This window comes from Stegostoma tigrinum, chromosome 6, assembly GCF_030684315.1.
Source record: "Stegostoma tigrinum isolate sSteTig4 chromosome 6, sSteTig4.hap1, whole genome shotgun sequence".
Lineage (NCBI taxonomy): Eukaryota > Metazoa > Chordata > Chondrichthyes > Orectolobiformes > Stegostomatidae > Stegostoma > Stegostoma tigrinum.
The window spans coordinates 107834481-107857772 of NC_081359.1; the positions used below are offsets into that span (position 1 = coordinate 107834481).

Genomic DNA, 23292 nt, shown 5'->3' on the forward strand with positions numbered 1-23292 from the left:
CGAACCAAAGTCTTACACAACTGTAAGATGACCTGGCAACCCTTGGTCTCCATATGCTGTCTGATGAACAAAAGCCTTCTTGGCCACTATCCACCTGCGTTGCCACCTTCAGGGTACAATGGACCTGAACACCCAGATCTCATTTTTTTGTTCTTTGAACATCACTCATTTCACTTCCTGTCCTTTTGCCAGTCGTCTTAAACCCAGCCTTCTGGTTGTCTACCCTTTAGCCATTGGAAATTTCCTGTGTTTGTTTTCCCACTGGAACAGCAGAAAAGTGAGTCATGCAGTCAACAATCGCTCTTGACGTAAAGGAGACCATATTGTAAGCAGTGAATACAGTAGACAAGATTGAAACAAGTCAAGTAAATTAAACAAGCATCAGAAAATCAATGCTTCATCTAAGTAGTACATTTGAGGCCTTGGATAGTGCCGGGGGGGGGGGGGAAAACACGTGTTACAACTTTTGCTATTGCACGGGAAAAGTACAATGGGGTGGGGTAGGGCGGAGAGTGGAGGAAATTGTTAGTAATGATAGTAAGTGGACCAGGGTGTTAATGACAACTTAGTTCTCTCAATAGTGGTACCATTAGATGGTGGTATGGCAGAGGGTGATCTTTTGAAAGTGCAGACTAGTGAAATGAAAAAGAATGAGGAACCCTATTTCTGTTCTTCTGGAAGGGGCAGGAATGAGCACAAACGTGGGGAAAAGGGTCAAACATGGGTTAGGGCCCTGGCAATCTCCAAGAAGGAGGAATCCTCAGTCGAGAAAAAAAAAGAACGACATGTTGGGAATATATCCCTGTGGAAGGTAGCAATGGAACAATTTCTTTTTCTTTATTTCGTTAACAGGATGAGGGCATCGCTGACAAAGTACTATTTGTTGTCCCTCCCTAATTGCCCTGAGGGTAGTTCAGAGTCAACCACACTGAAGTCAATCAGGAGTCACATGTAGGCCAGACCTGCTAAGGATGGCAGTTTCCATCCCTGTTTGGCAAAATGTCCTTCATCACCAATGGATTCAAGGTCATCATCAGGTTCTTAATTTCAGACATTGTCTTGAATTAAAACTTGATCTGCCGTGGTGGGATTCGAACCCTGTACCCAAAATGTTCTCTGGGCCTCTGGATTAACAGTCCAGCAAAAATACCATTAGGCCATCGCCTTCCCTCTGCAACGTAGGTAAAGAAACTGGAAGAATGAAAACACATCCTTGCGTGAAGCAGAACAGGTCAAGTGTAAAGTTATTGTGGAAATCGGTGGGATGGAATAGATGAAGTGGAGAGAAGGATGCAAATTAGAGGAAAATGTTGACGTTTTCCGTTTCTGGTCAGGGACAGGAAGCAGCAGAGATGATACCACTGACGTATTAGAGAGCTGTGGAAAGTGGTCCCGGTAAGACTGGATCAAGGAATGTTATACATACCCTACAAAAGAGACAGGCATAACTCGTAGCTTTGACTTGAAGAAAGTGCAATGAGTTAAAAGGAAAAGCTATTTAAGGCAAGTTCAAATGTGCTGAAAATATCCATGGTGTACTCTTCCCCAGAGGGTAGCAGAGGGGCAGTAACTGAATATTTTTAAACAAAGAAGCAGATAGATTCTTGACTAACAAAGGTCTCAAAGGGTGTCCTAGTAGGCAGGAAAGCAGAGCTGAGGACACAATTTTATGGACTGTCACAGCAAACCTTAGGGGCTAAAATTGGCTACTCTTGTCATGGGTGATAGGAGGCTCTCTGCTAGCATTTGTGCTCCACAAGAACCTCAACTTCATTAACACCATGACCCTGGATTTCCATCATCCTCAGGCCACTACTGAGCTCATTCTATCTTCTCCCCACTCTCTAGCTAAGAGGTTTCTCCTGGATCCCATTAAATCGATTGTATTAAACTTTGTGGCCCCTAGCTGAAGATTCCCTCACAAATGGAGGCACCTTCCCTGTCTAGAGAATGTTTACATTCACAGATATTATAAGCAATTCCTTCAATCAAATTCAGTGCAAGTTGAAAATTAATTTTACAATCTAGCATATTAAATCAAACTACGGTACCATTCAACAAGACTGGAAACCATAAGGGAACCGAAGCAAAATGGTTCAATGGCTTTATTAGCATGGTACAGGAAAAGAAAAACTCTGATTCTTAAAGCACTTCACACAACTTTAAAAGCACTTCACAAAAACAAAACACTACTTTTGAAAGCGTAATCACCTGTAATGCCGAAAACTGACTAATTTGTAGTCAGCCAACTCCCACAAACAGCAAGGCAATAATGTTTTTGATGACTGAGGGAAAGTGTGGCCAAGCCACCAGGGTGATTCCCCTGCTTTCTTTCCAACTAATGCCATGAAATAATTTACTCCCTCCAAAGAGGAGGGATGGGATCTCGGTTTAACATCTCATCCAAACAGCAGCACGTCCAACAGCATACAAAATGTTGAAATAAATATTCTCAATCGCTTGATTCATGCGCTCAAGCTGTCAAATGGAGAGTTAAATCCAGAGCCTTGTGACCGACCCATAATTGACACTTTTAAAACAAAATTTTGCTGCAGCTTCTAAAAGGTTTCAATACTCACCAAGCAACATGTTTGCCACAGCATTATCACAGGGCAGAGGTATCCCTAATAGCAATACAGACAATGTTGATCTAGGCCATCAACAGGTGGAACAGTTTTACCCACAATTATGGCTTGTACAAATCTTCACAACACTGGAAGTAGTACAAGTTACCAAGAGTCAACATTCCAGTTGACAAGTGAGCTACAGCAAAGTAATAAACAAAATGACTGCTGCATTTTTACTTAAAAATATATTCAGCTGCATTCTGAAGTTACACTAATAATCATGATCTATACTGCAATGTTCAAAAAAATTGAAAACAGACTTGCCTAAAATCTGGATCAACATTAGGCAAGACCGAGATTGCCAACAGTCTCTACCAGGGAGTAGCTATTCACTCCAACAATGCAATGATCTCCAGGGCGTATTAAACATGCAGATGCAAATGTCTAACTTGAAACCATCTTCATACAAAAAAACCAAGCTGATTTTAAATATGCAGCTTTCCAACTTCCAGACAGCTACCATATCACTGCCTACTGTGCACCAGATTTCCAAGACAATTTTTTCAATTCTGCATACAAACGATTTGACTTGTCCTTGTCGTTACCGAAAAACTATAAGACGTAGAGAACCAAGCTATTCAGCCCGAAGGTTCACCAATTAACATCAATTCCAGTTGATAATAAAATGTGAGGCTGGACGAACACAGCAGACCCAGCAGCATCTCAGGAGCACAAAAGCTGACATTTCGGGCCTAGGCCCTTCATCAGAGAGGGGGATGGGGAGAGGGAACTGGAATAAATAGGGAGGGAGGGGGGGGGGAAGAGGCAGACCGAAGATGGAGAGTAAAGAAGATAGGTGGAGAGAGTATAGGTGGGGAGGTAGGGAGGGGGATAGGTCAGTCCAGGGAAGACGGACAGGTCAAGGAGGTGGGATGAGGTTAGTAGGTGGATGGGGGTGCGGCTTGGGGTGGGAGGAGGGGATGGATGGGTGAGAGGAAGAACCAGTTAGGGAGGCAGAGACAGGTTGGACTGGTTTTGGGATGCAGTGGGTTGGGGGGGGGGGGGGGGAAGAGCTGGGCTGGTTGTGTGGTGCAGTGGGGGGAGGGGACGGGACAAACTGGGCTGGTTTAGGGATACAGTAGGGGAAGGGGAGATTTTGAAACTGGTGAAGTCCACATTGATACCATTAGGCTGCAGGGTTCCCAAGCGGAATATGAGTTGCTGTTCCCGCAACCTTCGGGTGGCATCATTGGGGCACTGCAGGAGGCCCATGATGGACATGTCATCTAGAGAATGGGAGGGGGAGTGGAAGTGGTTTGCGACTGGGAGGTGCAGTTGTTTGTTGCGAACTGAGCGGAGGTGTTCTGCAAAGCGGTCTCCAAGCCTCCGCTTGGTTTCCCCAATGTAGAGGAAGCCGCACCGGGTACAGTGGATGCAGTATACCACATTGGCAGATGTGCAGGTGAACCTCTGCTCAATGTGGAATGTCATCTTGGGGCCTGGGATAGGGGTGAGGGAGGTGGTGTGGGGGCAAGTGTAGCATTTCCTGCGGTTGCAGGGGAAGGTGCCGGGTGTGGTGGGGTTGGAGGGCAGTGTGGAGCGAACAAGGGAGTCACGGAGAGAGTGGTCTCTCCGAAAAGCAGACAGGGGTGGGGATGGAAAAATGTCTTGGGTGGTGGGGTCGGATTGTAAATGGCGAAAGTGTCGGAGGATGACGCGTTGTATACGGAGGTTGGTAGGGTGGTGTGTGAGAACGAGGGGGATCCTCTTAGGGCGGTTGTGGCGGGGGCGGGGTGTGAGGGATGTGTTGCGGGAAATGCAGGAGACGCGGTCAAGGGCGTTCTCGATCACTGTGGGGTGAAAGTTGCGGTTCTTGAAGAACTTGGACATCTGGGATGTGCGGGAGTGGAATGTCTTATCGTGGGAGCAGGTGCGGCGGAGGTGGAGGAATTGGGAATAGGGGATGGAATTTTTGCAGGAGGGTGGGTGGGAGGAGGTGTATTCTAGGTAGCTGTGGGAGTTGGTGGGCTTGAAATGGACATCAGTTACAAGCTGGTTGCCTGAGATGGAGACAGAGCTCCAGGAAGGTGAGGGATGTGCTGGAGATGGCCCAGGTGAACTGAAGGTTGGGGTGGAACGTGTTGGTGAAGTGGATGAACTGTTCGAGCTCCTCTGGGGAGCAAGAGGCAGCGCCGATACAGTCATAATGTACCGGAGGAAGAGGTGGGGTTTGGGGCCTGTGTAGGTGCGGAAGAGGGACTGTTCCACGTAACCTACAAAGAGGCAGGCATAGCTGGGGCCCATGCGGGTGCCCATGGCCACCCCCTTAGTCTGTAGGAAGTAGGAGGAGTCAAAAGAGAAGTTGTTGAGGGTGAGGACGAGTTCAGCTAGGCAGATGAGAGTGTCGGTGGAGGGGGACTGGGCGGGCCTGCGGGACAGGAAGAAGCGGAGGGCCTTGAGGCCATCTGCATGCGGAATGCAGGTGTATAGGGACTGGACGTCCATGGTGAATATGATGTGTTGGGGGCCAGGGAATTGGAAGTCCTGGAGGAGGTGGAGGGTGTGGGTGGTGTCACGGACGTAGGTGGGGAGTTCCTGGACTAAAGAGGAGAAAATGGAGTCCAGATAGGTGGAGATGAGTTCGGTGGGGCAGGAGCAGGCTGAGACGATGGGTCGAGCAGGGCAGGCAGGTTTGTGGATTTTGGGAAGGAGATAGAAACGGGCTGTGCGGGGTTGGGGAACAATGAGGTTGGAGGTCCCCTGAGGTGATGAGGTCGTGAACGGTGTTGGAGATGATGGTTTGGTGCTCGGGTGTGGGGTCATGATCGAGGGGGCGGTAGGAGGTGGTGTCGGAGAGTTGGCGTCTGGCCTCGGCGATGTAGAGGTCAGTGCGCCATACTACCACGGCGCCACCCTTGTCTGCGGGTTTGGAGCGGAGGGAGCGGAGGGCTGCCCGTTCTGCGGGGGAGAGGTTGGAGTGGGTGAGAGGGGTGGAGAGGTTGAGGCGGTTAATTCTCGACGGCAGTTGGAGATGAAGAGGTCGAGGGAGGGTAGGAGGCCTGGGGGTGGTGTCCAGGAGGAGGACTTGTGTTGGAAGCGGGTGAAGGGGTCAGTGGAAGGAAGGTTAGGTTCCTGGTTGAAGATCTCGACGATCAATCTCGGCTGCACAATTCCACTTGCCTGTGTTTAACTTCATAACCCTTGACTCCCTGAATTAAAAAAAACCTATGCAAGGGGTTTGGTTTGTTCTTCAATATTTCTAAAACAAAAGCAAAACATTTTAACTAAAGCCTGATCAGCCAAATAGCCCACCTCCCATTATGGAAGAGGAATCAATCTGGAATAGGTTAGGCACTTTCCATCTTTTAGAAAAGGCCACCAGCGAGGAGATCCAACATCAGATCACAGATGCACCAGTTCAATTATTTTTTTTTACAAACTACAGGAGCCAGTATTTACAAGAAGCAAGAGCTCTGTAAGCTGACAAAAAGTCTTAGACTATTGTGGACGAGACTGGCAAGGCACTCCTGTACAACACAGACTTGACTGCATATCAACACAAAATTCCAACAGCAATGCCTCTGCCATATTCTCTGGCTCAGTCGCAGAGGTCATTTAAAAAAAAAGGGCCCTCCTGACACACTGACGCATTCATGCAAAACCTTGGAAAGTCAACTAGGGTAAACTGGATATTAATTGAGCAGTTGAAAATTGTCTTGCACGCCAGTCCTGCGTTCTGAGCGCTCAATGTCCAACATTCCAAGGGAGATCAAAGAAAATACTTAAAGACAAAGCTCTGTGAAGCACAGCAGCGTTGAAACTAATGATCACAATGAGCTTGCTACCAATTCTTCAGAAATGGGACAGCTCATCCCTCAAGCTGCAGACTAAGTTTAATATCTTCAACGAGGCAGCAAAGCAGTGCGAGACAGGGAAGCAAATTCTCATGCCAAATCCCACTACTTTGGCGGAACGAAATAAAAACCAAAACAACTGTGGATGCTGTAAATCAGGAACAAAAACAAAAACAAACTTGCTGGAAACGCTCAGCAGGTCTGGCAGCATCTGTGGAGCAGAAACCAGAGTTAACTTTTCAAGTCCGGTGACCCTTCCTCAGAACTGATGGTGGCTCAGAAAACGTCAGTTTATATGCAGAAATTTCCCAGCCACCGTCAGTTCTGAGGAAGGGTCACTGCACCCGAAACATTAACTTGGTGGAACATCCTGTCCCACATTCCCAAAGATCTGCAGGTTGAGCAATGGCTTGCTCAAGTACATGAAGACCGATGACAAAATAAAACGAGCCCAAGTAGCATCATCTTCAAACAGATCAGTCAGAGTAACATCATTACTATGCTGCTCATTTTAGTCCCGTGGTCGGGGTTTGAAACTGGAAAACGAGTAAAAAGCAGGGAAAATGGAATTTCTTTGAAACCAAGTAAAAAGGGTCAACTTGCCAGTCAAAACCGCAACAGAAAAGGATCATTCAGCCCCACACCTGTTCCACCATTCAATTAGATCATGGGTCATTTGTGACCTACTTCCACATAGGTGTCTTTGTTCAACACCCCATAAAAATTTTAATATACACACAAATGAACTGCAAGCCACTCAGCACTTTGAGCCTGCTCTGCCACTCAATAAGATCATAGCTGATCTTTTCGTGGACTCTGATCCACTTACCTGCATTCTCACCGTATCCCTTAATTCCTTTATTGTTAAAAAAATCTACCTCAGCTTTAAATACGTTAACTGAAACAGAGTCAACTACTTCATTGGGCAAGGAATTCCACAGATTAACAACCCTCTGGGTGAAGAAGTTCCTTGTTAATTCAATCCTAAATCTGCTCTGTCTAATCTTGAGGCTATGCCCTGTTGTCCTAGCTTCACCTGCCAGTGGGAACATCCTCTCTCCTTCTTTCTTAACTATTCCCTTCATAATTTTACATCTCTACAAGATTCCCCCCCTCAAATCTTCTGAATTGCAATGAATATAATCTCAATCTACTTAGTCTCACTTCATAAGCCAACACCCTCAACTCCAGAATCAACGTAGTGAACCTCTTCTGCACCCTCTCCACTGCCAGTACATCCTTCCTCAAGTAAGGAGACCAAAAGAGCACACAGTACTCCAGGTGTGGCCTCACCAGCACGTTCTACAGCTCCAGCATAACCCCTCTGCTTTTAAACTCAATCCCTTTCACAATGAAGGACAAATTCCATTTGCCTTCCTAATTACTTATTGTACCTGCAGACTAACCTTCTGTGATTCACTGACAAGGGCACCGAAGTCCCTTTGCATAGCAGCACGCTGCAAGTTTTTGCCATTCAAGTAATAATCCCTTTTACTATTACTCCTACCAAAATGTACGACTTCACATTTATTTACATCGTATTCCATCTGCCAGACCTTTGCCCACTCATTCAATGTATCTATGTTCCTCAGCAAAGTTTCACAGTCCTCTGCACACTTTGCTCTGCCACTCATCTTAGTGTCATCTGCAAACTTGGATACTCTATACATGGTCCCCAACTCTAAATCATGTATCTAAGTTGTAAGTAATTGCAGTCCCAACACCGATCCCTGAGGCACGCCGCTCGTCAATGATTGCCAACAGAATAGCACTCATTTATTCCCACTCTTTGCTTTCTGTTAGTCAACCAATCCTCTGCCTATACTAATACTTTACCCCTAACGCCATGCATCAGTCTCTTGTGCGGCACCTTGTCACCTTTTGGAAAATCTAGGTACACTGCATCCACTGGGTCCCCATTGTCCATCTTGCTTGTAATGTCTTCACAGAATTCCAAAAGATTTAGAACATAGAACATAGAACAGTACAGCACAGAACAGGCCCTTCAGCCCACAATGTTGTGCCGACCATTGATCCTCATGGATGCACCCTCAAATTTCTGTGACCATATGCATGTCCAGCAGTCTCTTAAATGACCCCAATGACCTTGCTTCCACAACTGCTGCTGGCAACGCATTCCATGCTCTCACAACTCTCTGCGTAAAGAACCTGCCTCTGACATCCCCTCTATACTTTCCACCAACCAGCTTAAAACTATGACCCCTCGTGCTAGCCATTTCTGCCCTGGGAAATAGTCTCTGGCTATCAACTCTATCCATGCCTCTCATTATCTTGTATACCTCAATTAGGTCCCCTCTCCTCCTCCTTTTCTCCAATGAAAAGAGACCGAGCTCAGTCAACCTCTCTTCATAAGATAAGCCCTCCAGTCCAGGCAGCATCCTGGTAAACCTCCTCTGAACCCTCTCCAAAGCATCCACATCTTTCCTATAATAGGGCGCCCAGAACTGGACGCAGTATTCCAAGTGCGGTCTAACCAAAGTTTTATAGAGCTGCAACAAGATCTCACGACTCTTAAACTCAATCCCCCTGTTAATGAAAGCCAAAACACCATATGCTTTCTTAACAACCCTGTCCACTTGGGTGGCCATTTTAAGGGATCTATGTATCTGCACACCAAGATCCCTCTGTTCCTCCACGCTGCCAAGAATCCTATCCTTAATCCTGTACTCAGCTTTCAAATTCGACCTTCCAAAATGCATCACCTCGCATTTATCCAGGTTGAACTCCATCTGCCACCTCTCAGCCCATCTCTGCATCCTGTCAATGTCCCGCTGCAGCCTACAACAGCCCTCTACACTGTCAACGACACCTCCGACCTTTGTGTCGTCTGCAAACTTGCTGACCCATCCTTCAATTCCCTCGTCCAAGTCATTAATAAAAATTACAAACAGTAGAGGCCCAAGGACAGAGCCCTGTGGAACCCCACTCACCACTGACTTCCAGGCAGAATATTTTCCTTCTACTACCACTCGCTGTCTTCTGTTGGCCAGCCAATTCTGTATCCAAGCAGCTAAGTTCCCCTGTATCCCATTCCTCCTGACCTTCTGAATGAGCCTACCATGGGGAACCTTATCAAATGCCTTACTGAAGTCCATATACACCACATCCACAGCTCGACCCTCATCAACCTTTCTAGTCACATCCTCAAAAAACTCGATAAGGTTTGTAAGGCATGACCTACCCCTCACAAAGCCGTGTTGACTGTATTTGATCAAGCCATGCTCTTCCAGATGGTCATAAATCTTATCCCTCAGAATCCTTTCTAACACCTTGCAGACGACAGACGTGAGACTTACCGGTCTATAATTGCCGGGGATTTCCCTATTTCCTTTCTTGAAGAGAGGATTTACATTTGCCTCTCTCCAGTCCTCAGGTACAACTCCAGTGGAGAGCGAGGATGCAAAGATCTTCGCAAGTGGCGAAGCAATTGCATTTGTCGAGCATGACCTGCCCTTCACAAACCCATGCTGTGTCTGCCCAATGGGACAATTTCTATCAAGATGCCTTGCTACTTCTTCCTTAGCAACAGATTCAAGCATCTTCCTCACTAGAGAGGTTAAGCTGACCAGTCTATAATTCCCCATCTTTTGTCTACCTCCCTCTTTAAAACTGTGGCAGCACATTTTCTGTTTTCCAATCTGCTGGGACTGCCCCAGTGTCCAACAAATTTGGGAAAAATTACTGCCAGTGCATCTGCTATTTCTCCCACCATCTCTTTTAGTACCCTGGGATACATTGCATCACAGCCAGGAGGCTTATCAATCCTTAGCTCCATTAGCTTGCCCAACACTACCTCTTCCCTAATAATGATAGTTTCCAGGTCCTCACCTACCTTTGTCTCTTAACGTCTACCACCTTTTGTATGTTAGCGTGCTTCCTAACATCTGTCCAGAACAGTCTGGCCCTAAATTCTCAGATAATGCTAGCTATTTCTAGAATCCCCAGTGAAAATAGTTTATCTGTCTTTTTCTATTAATATCTTGAAGAGTTCAACCAGATCACCCTTAAACCTTCTCATTTCTAGAAAATGAAACAGGCCTAATCTGTGTAGTCTCTTCAAATAACCCCCAAACTCCAGCTATTAGTATTATAAAGCTAAGTTGTACTCCCAAGGTCAACATACCCTTCTTCAAGTGTAGTGCCTAGATCGGCACACAGTACTCAAAGTGGAGTCTAATCAGGGTTTCGTTTAACTGCAACATTAACTTGTTCAACCTTCTACTCTAGTCCTCCAGATATCAAGGCCAACATCCCATTAGCTTTCTTGATTATTTTCTGCACTTGTGTGACATTTTTAAAGATCCATGCACCTGAACGCCCAAGTCTGTTTGGATATGCATTGTATTTTACCTCATACCATCTAGAAAGTGACATTTTCCTTACAACATCTGTTGATATCAACTGCCAGCCATAATTTCTTCCACTGTTAAGAGAGGTTTCTCAGTTGTCAACTGCCACATTCACTGCAGTAAGTTGACTGACAACAGTATCTGTAGCCCTGGATCTGATGACATTAACTTGATTTCTGTCACAAACCAGTTCCCACTGCTGATATCAGGTAAGGAGTAGTCAATGGAATTCAGCTACTGTACAAATTGAATATTTCACTAAATATTTGTATCAATGTTCTTTATTGATTTGGGGCTCAACAGCTGCCAAAAAAGCTTCAGTTTTCGAACCCATGAATGTTAACAATGCTATGAATTCTGGTGAAATCAAAAGAGAGTTATCTGTTCATTGTCAACTTTCACAACACAACATCTTAAATTCTTGTGTTGTACACATGGTTTACAACCTTAGCTATATCATCAAGCTGGATTAAGTATTAAGGGCAAGTGACTGTATTCTGGTCTCATTATTTTGAAGAACAACATTCACTCTAAACAGCAGAGGCAAAAGTCTACATGGTGGCAGAATGGGTCTGCCTATATTTTCAAATCAGTCATCTAATGTTGCAGTTAAAGATATTGCAGGTATCGATTTATGGTGATAAGATCAACAATTTTGTTCAAAGGATTAGAGCAGGTACAGTAGTCAGATTAGCTGTGGAATCCTCTACTTTCACAGGTACAATAGAAATAAAGTGCAACCCTACCCTAACTGCCTCACTTAGTTGCACAAAGTGTATCAGTTGTCTCAAGTCCCCAAGAGTTGTTTACTTTTTAAATGAGGCCAGAGACACTTCAGGCAGCCTCAATTGGACATTTAATGCCAACTCCTTTTTTGATCACTTAATTCTATGTTTCTGTGGGCCCCATTAGTTATTGTAAAGAGATGTATGTTGATTGTAACCACCTTCAAAAACAGGAGGGCAATCCTGAACTGGGATGATTAAAATAGTCGAAGTAATATGACTGAAGCAGTACGTTTGCAAGTGACATTTACAATGATGGCCACTGCATATACAGCCAGTTTGGATAGGCGAGGGCACACTGTACAAGACAGGAAATGTTGTACATAGTGCAACTAGCACATCTCAAAGTCCCTCTCAGCTTCCACAGTCTGCCCATGCTTTCTTCCCTCCTTGCCTGCTTGATCATTTCCAACATGTGACTGAACATCAACTTAGAGCCTGTGTCAAATCAGGAGTCTGCTGGTACCCCAGACATGCTGTTAGTTACCAAAGCACTTGCTTCTCTCACCCATTGTCGCTATTTTCATTCTGTAAAAGACTAAGTTCACTCAAATCACATGGGTTTGAACACCAATCCTGTACTCTTTCAAAAAAAATAGAAAATATCGACAGATGATTAATTAGCCTCACCTAAGCTGTATTGCGCTCCTCACAACAATACAGTAACATATTTCTTGCTCAACAAATGACACAGCAAGGGAAAGTGACTCAACCGAACAACACCACAGTCCATTCCTGCAGGGAGTTTTCCTGACAGTCACCTAATTTAGATAGCAAATAACGGCCTTCCCCAATTCTTCTTGAACTAGAAAGAATTGAAGTACTACATATCCCACCTCCAAATTCCAAAACCAGCCTCCTTTTGGTGTTTCTTTCATATTTCAGACAACACTGTAGGAAGTTTCTCTCATTTCAACAATGGTAAAAAGAGTTTTGTACTTTGTGCATGGTTCTCTGCTTGGATTTCAAGATAAAGGCACCTTATCCAAAGGATTATTTGAACACCTGTCATCTCTCTTCAATCTTAGTCAATGTTTACAAATAGGGCAGCCAGCATTCCGACATCATGCTCATTCCTCCAAGCTCACTGACACCATTGATCAGTCTATCTTGTGCATTTGGCACATAGTAGTTACTATTGCTAGATACAGACAATACGATAAGTTTAATCAAATGAACAATTGATTATCAGGAATGCAGACACATTGAAGTTCTTGCTTGTTATTGGGTTTTTCAAGTATGCAAGCATACTTGAAACATGCAAATACAGAAGTGCAAGTAGATTCACCTTGCAGTTAATAACTCTCACCACTAATAGTAAAACGCAGCAGGGTTTTGCTTCCATTGAACTATCCAATGAGTAGGATTTAACTATTGTCAACGACTGATAGTTTCTTCATTTATTTTCCTAAGTGGTGCAACTCTAAAGAGCACATGAAGGAGGGACTGAATGGACGACATGTTCACCAGGTATGAATGTTCCCACGTTCAGAGCCAAAATCTGAATCAATGCATACAAACCCTGGTAAAGGTGGCAGGGCAAGGTGACATAGCTGTCAAAAACCATGTGGGATCCCTGTCTTTTGTTTCATGCAATAAAATATAAAAGGAAGTTTCTCTAACTCTTGCTGAAACACAGGTTAGGCTTCAACTTAAATACTGGATTCAATTATATGCAGCACACTTGGAAAACAACCGAGTGTTCTTTTCTCCCATTGAGAGAGATACTTTGATCCTTTACACAAAAAGAGTGTCACTGCTGCCTCACAACACCAGGGACCCGGGTTTGATTTCGGCCTTGGGCAACTGTCCATGTGGAGTTTGCACATTCTCCCACATCTCTGGATGTTTTCCAAGGCGCTCCAGTTTCCTCCCACAGTCCAAAGATGTAAAAGGTTGGGTGATTGAATATAAAACATAGCACAATACAGGCCCTTCAGCCCACTATATTGCGCTGACCTATTATCCCACAAATAGGAAACTACCCCGCATATCCTACATTTTACTATCCTCCATGTGCCTAACCCAAGAGTCACTTAAAAGTCGCTAAAGTATCTGACTCCACTATGACTGCCGGCAGCAAATTCCATACACCCACCACTCTGTGGAAAGAACCTACCTCTGGCATCTCCCCTATACCTTCCTCCAATCACCTTAAAACTATGCCCCCGCAGGACAGTCATTTACGTCCTGAGAAAATGACTCCGGGTATCCAGAGACTGGCCACACTAAATCGCCCATAGAGTCCAGGGACGTGATGGCTAGGTGGGTTAGCCATGGGAAATGCATGGTTAGGGTAGGTGGATGTTCTTTGAAAGGTCAGTGTCGACATGACAGGTTGAATAGCCTGCTTCCACACTGTAGGGATTCTATGCATTATAGAAGTTCCGGCAGAGAGGATGCAGAAGACAAAGGATAATAGACACCAGTTAGGTGGAGAAACCAGGAAAGCTGGGATTGTTTGTCTAAGGCACACTTTGCAAGCATGCTTCAAATCCCACCCAAGTCCTCACTTTCAGGCGTGATGGGCTAACTGGCCTCCTTTTCACAACAATAATTCTGTCTTCTCCTAAAACAGAAGGTTTAGAGGTTTGATCAAGATGTTCCAGGTCATTAAATTTAGATCAAGTAAATAAGGATACTGTTTTCACTGGCACAGGATCAAAAGCCAGCAGAACAGATTCAAGGTGCTTAGCCAAGGGAAAAATGACACAAGGAAGCATGTTTTTAGAAACAAAGGTTATGAATTGATATATACTAAGAAGGGAAACCAACAACACAAAGGTATTCTGGATAAAGGTAAAACAGAAAACAGAAGTGTAGCAATATGGGAACGAGCGAGGGAAAGGGGAGAATTTGAACACCTCCCCAATACAGCTAAGACTGGGTGGAGAAGCACAATGCCCCATAGTTTCTAAGATGCTATACAAGCATTTACATCAAAACTCCCCATTAAGGCCAACATAAAGAGAGTCATGTGATAAGCTCTGAACCAGAAAACATGCAAACAGTTAAAAATATATAATTAACTAGGAGAAAGAAATTTGTCGTCAGTTTATTGTAGGTCAACCATGCACTATCAGAAGACCACTCCTGGGCCAGAGGTGGACAGTACAGGAACAAATTTGATCCATGTACAATGAACTAATTAATAATGAATTAAGAGTTAGTACAACTCGCAAAAATTACAACAAGCATCAGTCAGATTTACAGATAACAAAGTGTGAAGCTGGATGAACACAGCAGGCCAAGCAGTTACGGGACTGGTGAAGTCATATTAATAGTTTTAAACTCACAGAGCATTACTATTTTTTTTAAAAGCAGGCGCAAGGTCAAGTAATAAGTGAAGGAATGTGAAGGTTACCTCCACTTTCTGAATGCAGATCGTGAGCAATGTGAAAAAACAAGGAAGTTTCCTCCATGTTCTAAACAACCATTTGTACAAGTAGTACTGTCAGTTGCAGCAGCTTGATGTTTCACGGATGGGCAGCATCAGGCATTGCCACAGTGCGATAAGGATGAGAGCTAATGGACAGCACGGTGATTGATGTGGTCACTTCATATCTTGACAGTGTCAAGGAGGGGGAACAAGTGACCAGCAAGGGAGTCCAAAAGGATAGGTAGGTCACACGTGGGTCCTAAGCACAAGCTGCTCTCCAACTAGTACTCACTTCTGACGGGAGTGATGGTTGATCCAGGGACTACAGCCACAGCTAAGTCCATGGAGCCATCGTGGTTCGGCTGCACACAGGGCTACAAGATAAACTGGCACTCCAATAATAGGTCATTCCAGTCAGGCAACACAATAACTACATTGAGACATAACCTTTAGACCAACAACTACTGAGCAGGATGTAGTGGAAAAAAACTTTAAGCAAGTTAGGAAGAACTTCAAAAAAATTATATAGTGATTACGTTGGGGGATTTTAGTTATCTAAATATAAAGTGTTAACAGTTGCTTAAAAAGAGAGGGTGGACGGGTTGTTCAGCAGTATTTTAGCTGCGTGCTTTCAGTCCTAAGAGACCTGTAGCACTATTATAGCTGGTTCTTGAATACAAAGTAGGCCAAGCGAATCAAACATTAGTAAAGAATATTTGGACAGCAGTGATCAATGTTTCACATGGGTTAGGGTGACTAAGGAAAGAATAACAAACAAGTCAGAGTCAGATTAATTAATTAGGGGGAAGATAACTTGAATGATACTGGAAGGGAGAGAACCCCACTTCTTCCTCCATTACCTTGATGACTGTATCGGTGCTGCCTCTTGCTCCCCAGAGGAGCTCGAACAGTTCATCCACTTCACCAACACCTTCCACCCCAACCTCAAGTGGACCTGGGCCATCTCCAACACATCCGTCAACCTCTCAGTCTCCATCTCAGGTAACCAGCTAGAAATTGATGTCCATTTCAAGCCCACTGACTCCCACAGCTACCTAGAATACGTCTCCTCCCACCCACCCTCCTGCAAAGATTCCATCCCCTATTCCCAATTCCTCCGCCGCATCTGGTCCCAGGAAGAGGCATTCCACTCCCGCACATCCCAGATGTCCACGTCCTTCAAGGACCGCCACTTTCCCCTTGCAGTGGTCGAGAACGCCCGTGACCGCGTCTCCCACATTTCCCGCAACACATCCCTCACACCCTGCTCCTGCCACAACCGCCCCAAGAGGATCCCCCTCGTTCTCACACACCACTCCAACAACCTCCGGATACAACGCATCATCCTCCGACACCTACAATCCGACCCCACCACCCGAGACATTTTTCCATCCCCACCCTTGTCTGCCTTCCAGACAGACCACTCTCTCCATGACTCCCTTGTCCGCTCCACACTGCCCTCCAACCCCACGACACCCAGCACCTTCCCCTGCAACCACAGGAAGTGCTACACTTGCCCCCATACCACCTCCCTCACGCCCATCCCAGGCCCCAAGGTAACCTTCCATGTTAAGCAGACGCTCACCAGCACATCTGCCAATGTGATATACTGTATCCAGTGTGGCTTCCTCTCCATTGGGGAAGCCAAGCGGAGGCTTGGGGACTGCTTTGCAGGACACCTCGCTCGGTTCGCAATAAACAACTGCACCTCACAGTCACAAACCATTTTAACTCCCCCTCCCATTCCTCAGATGACATGTCCATCATGGGCCTCCTGCAGTGCCACAATGATGCCACCCGAAGTTTGCAGGAACTGCAACTCATATTCCGCTTGAGAACCCTGCAGCCCAATGGTATCAATGTGGACTTCACCAGCTTCAAAATCTCCCCTTCCCCCACTGCATCCCAAAACCAGCCCAGATTGCCCCCACCTCCCTAACCTGTTCTTCGTCTCACCTACCCCTTGCTCCCATCTCAAGCCGCACCTCCATTTCCTACCTACTAACCTCATCCCGCCCCCTTGACCTGTCCGTCTTCCCCGGACTGACCGATCCCCTCCCGACCTCCCCACCCATACTCTCCTCTCCACCTAACTTATTTTCTCTCCATCTTCAGTCCGCCTCCCCCTCTCTCCCTATTTATTCCAGAACCCTCTCCCCATCCCCCTCTCTGATGAAGGGTCTAGGCCCGAAACGTCAGCTTTTGTGCTCCCGAGATGCTGCTTGGCTTGCTGTGTTCATCCAGCTTCACACTGTTATATTGGATTCTCCAGCATCTGCAGTCCCCATTATCTCTGATACTGGAATGGATCGATGTTCAATCAGCTAACTTGGCGTCAAAGGATGGCAGGAAACATTGCACAATAGGCTACCTTTAAAGGCAAGATGGTCTGTATAGCTTAGGGCCAATATATCTTCGATTCTCCAGAATCTGCAGTTCTCATTATCTCTGACCATAATACAGAACTTCAAAAAGTATGCAGACAACACAAAGGAATACAAAGCAGCGAAGTGATACATTTTGGTAGGAAGAGGCAACATAAAACAAAGCGCACAATTCAACGTCAACACAGAGCGGAGCTAGAGGAACACAGCAGGTCAGGCAGCATCAGAGGAGCAGCAAAGTCAGCATTTCAGGTTGGGACTCTGCATCAGGAATTAGATGGGAGCTGGGAAATAATTAGAGAGATGGGGTGAGGCTGGGGGAAGGTAGGTGGGATGTTGATAGGTGGATGCAGATTGGGGTAGCTGGGATTCGTCAATGGGAAGGGGTGGCAAACAGGTAGAGGGGAAGATGAACAGGTTGTGACAGGTCAAGGAGGCAAGGGTGGGCATGGAATGAAGGCGAGGTTGGGGAAGATTTTAAAACTGGTGCATTCTACGTTTAGGCCATTGGGCTGTGGGTTCCTGAGACAGAACATGTGTTGTTCCTGCAGTTTGCATGTGGTGTCACTGCGGCATTGGAGGCGACCCAAGATGGACACGTCACTCAGGGAGTAGAAGGGAGATTTAAATTGGTTGGCAACCAGAAGGTATTGTTGATTATAGCGGACAGAGGACAAGTGCTCCATGAATCAGTCCAAGGCTGCACTCGGTTTTACCAATCGAAGTAAAAGAGGCCACATCAGGAGCAACGGATACAGTAAACCAGGTTGGAGGACGTACAGGTGAACCACTGTTGGAAATGCAAAGTTTGTTTTGGGCTTTGGATAGAGGGGAGGGGGTTAGCGTCGAGACGGGAGCGGAGCGGCATTCGAAGACAGAAGTGCAGGAAATGCAAGGGACGCAGTTGAGGGCATTTTTGATCACCAGAGGAGAAGTTGCACTCCTTGAAATAGGAGGATATCTGGGATGTCCAGGAGTAGAATGCTGCATCTTGGGAGCTGTTGCAGGAGACACTGAGGTGCCAGTAGCAAGGGATTGCATTTTTGCATAGGGTGGGTGAGAGGTGGTGTAGTCAAGGTAGCTATGGGAATCAGTGGGTTTGAATCAGATTTCAGTGTTGAGACAGTTAACAGACAGCCCATAACCACCCGCTCTGTTTGTAGGAAGTGACAGGAGTTAAAGGAAAAATGGTTCAGGGTAAGGACAAGTTCCGTTAGATGGAGGGGGGTGTTGGTGGTTGGGCCTGCGGGACAGGAAGATGGCGGCTTTTAGGCCACCTGCGTGGGGATACAGGTCAATTCTAAAGTGGTTACAGGAGCACAAAGACCTGGGTGCCTATCTGCAGGCATCATGAAAGGCAGCAGGACAAACTGAGACAGCAATTAATAAAGCACACAATATACCAGGCTTTAGTAACACGGATATAGCATTGAAGGGAAAGGAGATTACGTTGAACTTGTCCAAGACGTGCATGTGGCCTCAGCTAGAGTGCTGCATTCAGTTTGAGTACTGTCTTTTAGGAAGGATGTAAAGGCAATCGAAAAAGTGCAGTAGTGGTTTACCAGAACGAAATTCCTCATTCCGCAAACTAGTTACGAAGCTAGATTGGAGAAGTCAAGACCCTAATTTGGACAGGAGGCATTTGATCAAAGTCACAATGGATCAGAACACAGTACATTGGGACAAACTGTCTGCGCACTTCTGGTCAGATTGAGACCAAAGGGATGCAGAATTGAAGTAATTGGTGAAAGCAGCCAGGGCAATATATGGGAACATTTCTTCCCTATACAAGTGGTCAAGCTTTTTCCTTTCACAGCAGGGATTCATTCAGAACTCTGAGGGAATTAGGCTGTTACTTGAAAAAGAGCAAGGAGACTGAAAGGAGAATATTATTCAGATGTATAAAATCATGAGGGCTATACATTGTCGAGACTTGGAGGGGAGGACAATGTACAGGTGCATAAATTTAAAGTAAACAGCAAGCGGAAATCAGAAAAAAATGTTTTTACAACAGGTCAGTAGGAATCTGGAACTCACTGCCAGGAAGCAAGAACCCTCCGAACATTTTACCTATTCAGATGTGTACTTGCGAGGCCAAGACATAAAAGACCAAGTATTGGGAAATGGGATTGGAATAACCTATTTAAAATAAGTAAAACAGATGCCAAAAATCTGAGACAAAAGCAGAATGTCAGAGAAGCTCAGTCAGTCTGGCAGCATCCGAGATGATTGGGAAGGGGATCAAAGATGACATGGAGAACGAGACCGAGAAACATATCAGACCAGAGAAAGAAAGTGGTAGAGACTGGTACAACATTTAAAAGGGGTCCAGGGGGGTATATGAATAAGAAAGTTTGAGAAGGATATGGGCCAAATGCCAGCAAATGGGAGTTGATTTATTTTGGATTTCTGGAAGGCAGGCATGAGTTGGACCGAAAGGTCTATTTCCATTATGCGCAGCTCTGTGACACGACCGAATAGTGGAACAGACACGCAGGGTCGAACGGCCTAAATCTGCTCCTACATTTTATGGTCATATCATAGGGGAGGGGGACAAGGGGGAAAGAGAAGGAGAAAAGAAACACAGTTAGCGCTTGGGGTTACTTTAGAAAGCCAAGAGTGGTTCAGGTGGTTGAATTAGCCCCCCCACCCCCACCCCGGCCGCCTCGACGGGCCAAGGGGCCTTTACCCGTGCCGCAGACCGACTCGGGAGAAAGGAGAGAGGCCAAGGGACGGTTCGTTCGGGGGCGCTAGCAGAAACATGACGGGCCGAGCGGCCTCCTCCGGCGCCGTGAGGCTTTGGGGGTGGTGGGGGGGGGGCGGTGGGGAGAACGAGGAGCAGCCCAGCCGCCAGGCCCCGAGTTTTCATTTCATTCGCTACCAGGCACAGGAGGAGCCTCGGGCCCGGCGCTGGGGAGACATTCCCGCAGACGGGCCCGGTGTGAGTGTGAGAAGCCGGGTGGGCCAGCGGGCAGACCGTGGGGTGGGCGCCGCCGGCTCCTACCTGCTGGGAGCTCAGCTCGACGTGCACGGCCCGGGACGAGCTGACATTCCTGGCGTTCATCGCCGGCTCACCCCGCCACCGAACAACGGGCCCTCGCCTCGTCCTCGGACAGCCGAGCGGTAACGGTCCAGGGAAGCAGGCGGTCGATCACCTCAGCAGCAGCAACACCAACAACACTCGCGCCACCTCCGGCCCGCTCGCTGCTCTGCACAAAAGCGCCTGCGCCAAAATCTGACACCTCGGCCCGCCCTCTTCCTTCCTTCTATTGGTCGATGCAGCCCCCTGACGCTAACGGAAAAGTGGGTACCTGTGTGAGGAAAGGCGCCGCCGATTGGTCGTGTCCGCCCCCGCTTCTGTCAATCCACGGTGAGCCACGCCCATGCGACGGCCCGTCAGGACTGATGACCCGGACGTCGGCCACAATGCGCAAGCCCGATCACGGCGCTCACGGTTTGGGGTGGTGCCAGAGAGGGCAAAGGGCAAGAAAGCAGATGCTGATACACTGGGGAACACAGACGGGGGCAAATATAGGGACTGGCTGATACACTGGGGAACACAGACGGGGGCAAATATAGGGACTGGCTGATACACTGGGGAACACAGACGGGGGCAAATATAGGGACTGGCTGATACACTGGGGAACACAGACGGGGGCAAATATAGGGACTGGCTGATACACTGGGGAACACAGACGGGGGCAAATATAGGGACTGGCTGATACACTGGGGAACACAGACGGGGCAAATATAGGGACTGGCTGATACACTGGGGAACGGAGACGTGGCAAATATAGGGACTGGCTGATACACTGGGGAACACAGACGGGGCAAATATAGGGACTGGCTGATACACTGGGGAACGGAGACGTGGCAAATATAGGGACTGGCTGATACACTGGGGAACACAGACAGGGGCAAATATAGGGACTGGCTGATACACTGGGGAACACAGACGGGGGCAAATATAGGGACTGGCTGATACACTGGGGAACACAGACGGGGGCAAATATAGGGACTGGCTGATACACTGGGGAACACAGACGGGGCAAATATAGGGACTGGCTGATACACTGGGGAACGGAGACGTGGCAAATATAGGGACTGGCTGATACACTGGGGAACACAGACAGGGGCAAATATAGGGACTGGCTGATACACTGGGGAACGCAGACAGGGGCAAATATAGGGACTGGCTGATACACTGGGGAACGCAGACGGGGGCAAATATAGGGACTGGCTGATACACTGGGGAACGCAGACGGGGGCAAATATAGGGACTGGCTGATACACTGGGGAACGCAGACGGGGGCAAATATAGGGACTGGCTGATACACTGGGGAACGCAGACGGGGGCAAATATAGGGACTGGCTGATACACTGGGGAACGCAGACGGGGGCAAATATAGGGACTGGCTGATACACTGGGGAACGCAGACGGGGGCAAATATAGGGACTGGCTGATACACTGGGGAACGCAGACAGGGGCAAATATAGGGACTGGCTGATACACTGGGGAACACAGACAGGGGCAAATATAGGGACTGGCTGATACACTGGGGAACACAGACAGGGGCAAATATAGGGACAACAAAGTATGAAGCTGAATGAACACAGCAGGCCAAGCACAATCTTAGGAGCACAAAAGCTGACATTTCGGGCCTAGACACTTCATCAGAAAAGGGGGATGGGGAGAGGGTTCTGAAATAAATAAGGAGAGAGGAGGAGGCGAATCGAAGGTGGATACAGGGAGACAGACAAGTTAGGGGGCAGGAATGGAGCCTGTAGAGGAAAGTGTAGGTGGGGAGGTAGGGAGGGGATAGGTCAGTCCAGGGAGGACAGACAGGTCATGGGGGCAGGATGAGGTTAGGAGGTAGGGAATGGAGGTGCGGCTTGAGGTGAGAGGAGGGGATAGGTAAGAGGAAGAACAGGTTAGGGAGGCGGGGACAAGCTGGGCTGGTTTCGGAATGCAGTGTGGGGAGGGGAGATTTTGAAGCATGTGCAATCCACATTGATACCATTGGGCTAAGATAACAAAGTGTGAAGCTGGATGAACACAGCAGGCCAAGCAGCATCTCAGGAGCACAAAAGCTAACGTTTCGGGCCTAGACCCTTCATCAGAGAGGGAGATGGGGAGACGGTTCTGGAATAAATAGGGAAGATGAACAGGTCAAGGAGGCGGGATGAGGTAGTAGGTAGGAAATGGAGGTGCGGCTTGAGGTGGGAGGAAGGGCTGGGTGAGAGGAAGAGCGGGTTAGGGAGGCAGAAACAGGTTGGACTGGTTTTGGGATGCAGTGGGGGGAGGGGACGAACTGGGCTGGATTTGGGATGCGGTGGGGGAGGGGGGAAATTTTGAAGCTGGTGAAGTCCACATTGATACCATCGGGCTGCAGGGTTCCCAAGCGGAATATGAGTTGCTGTTCCTGCAACCTTCGGGTGGCATCATTGTGGCACTGCAGGACGCCCATAATGGACATGTCATCTAAAGAATGGGAGAGGGAGTGGAAATGGTTTGCGACTGGGAGGTGCAGTTGTTTATTGCGAACCGAGCAGAGGTGTTCTGCAAAACGGTCCCCAAGCCTCCACTTGGTTTCTCCAATGTAGAGGAAGCCACACCGGGTACAGTGGATGCAGTATACCACATTGGCAGATGTGCAGGTGAACCTCTGCTTAATGTGGAAAGTCATCTTGGGGCCTGGGATGGGGGTGAGGGGGGAGGTGTGGGGGCAAGTGTAACATTTCCTGCAGTTGCAGGGGAAGGTGCCGGGTGTGGTGGGGTTGGAGGGCAGTGTGGAGCGAACAAGGGAGTCGCGGAGAGCGTGGTCTCTCTGGAAGGCAGACAAGGGTGGGGATGGAAAAATGTCTTGGGTGGTGGGGTCGGATTGTTGACGGCGGAAGTGTTGGAGGATGGTGCGTTGTATCCGGAGGTTGGTGAGGTGGTATGTGAGAACGA

General features: G+C 47.3%; 1 protein-coding gene across 3 annotated transcripts in view; it reads right to left on the minus strand.

Annotated features, from left to right (window-relative positions):
- Positions 1-20533, minus strand: part of uvrag (UV radiation resistance associated gene) — a 334866-nt gene extending 314333 nt beyond the window's left edge. For all 3 annotated transcript variants that reach the window (XM_059646839.1, XM_048533001.2, XM_048533000.2), the window contains exon 1: positions 20344-20533. In XM_059646839.1, the coding sequence (XP_059502822.1) occupies positions 20344-20403 (60 nt within the window). In that variant the 5' untranslated portion in view covers positions 20404-20533. The remainder of the gene's footprint in view (positions 1-20343) is intronic.
- Positions 20534-23292: the final 2759 nt, after the last annotated feature.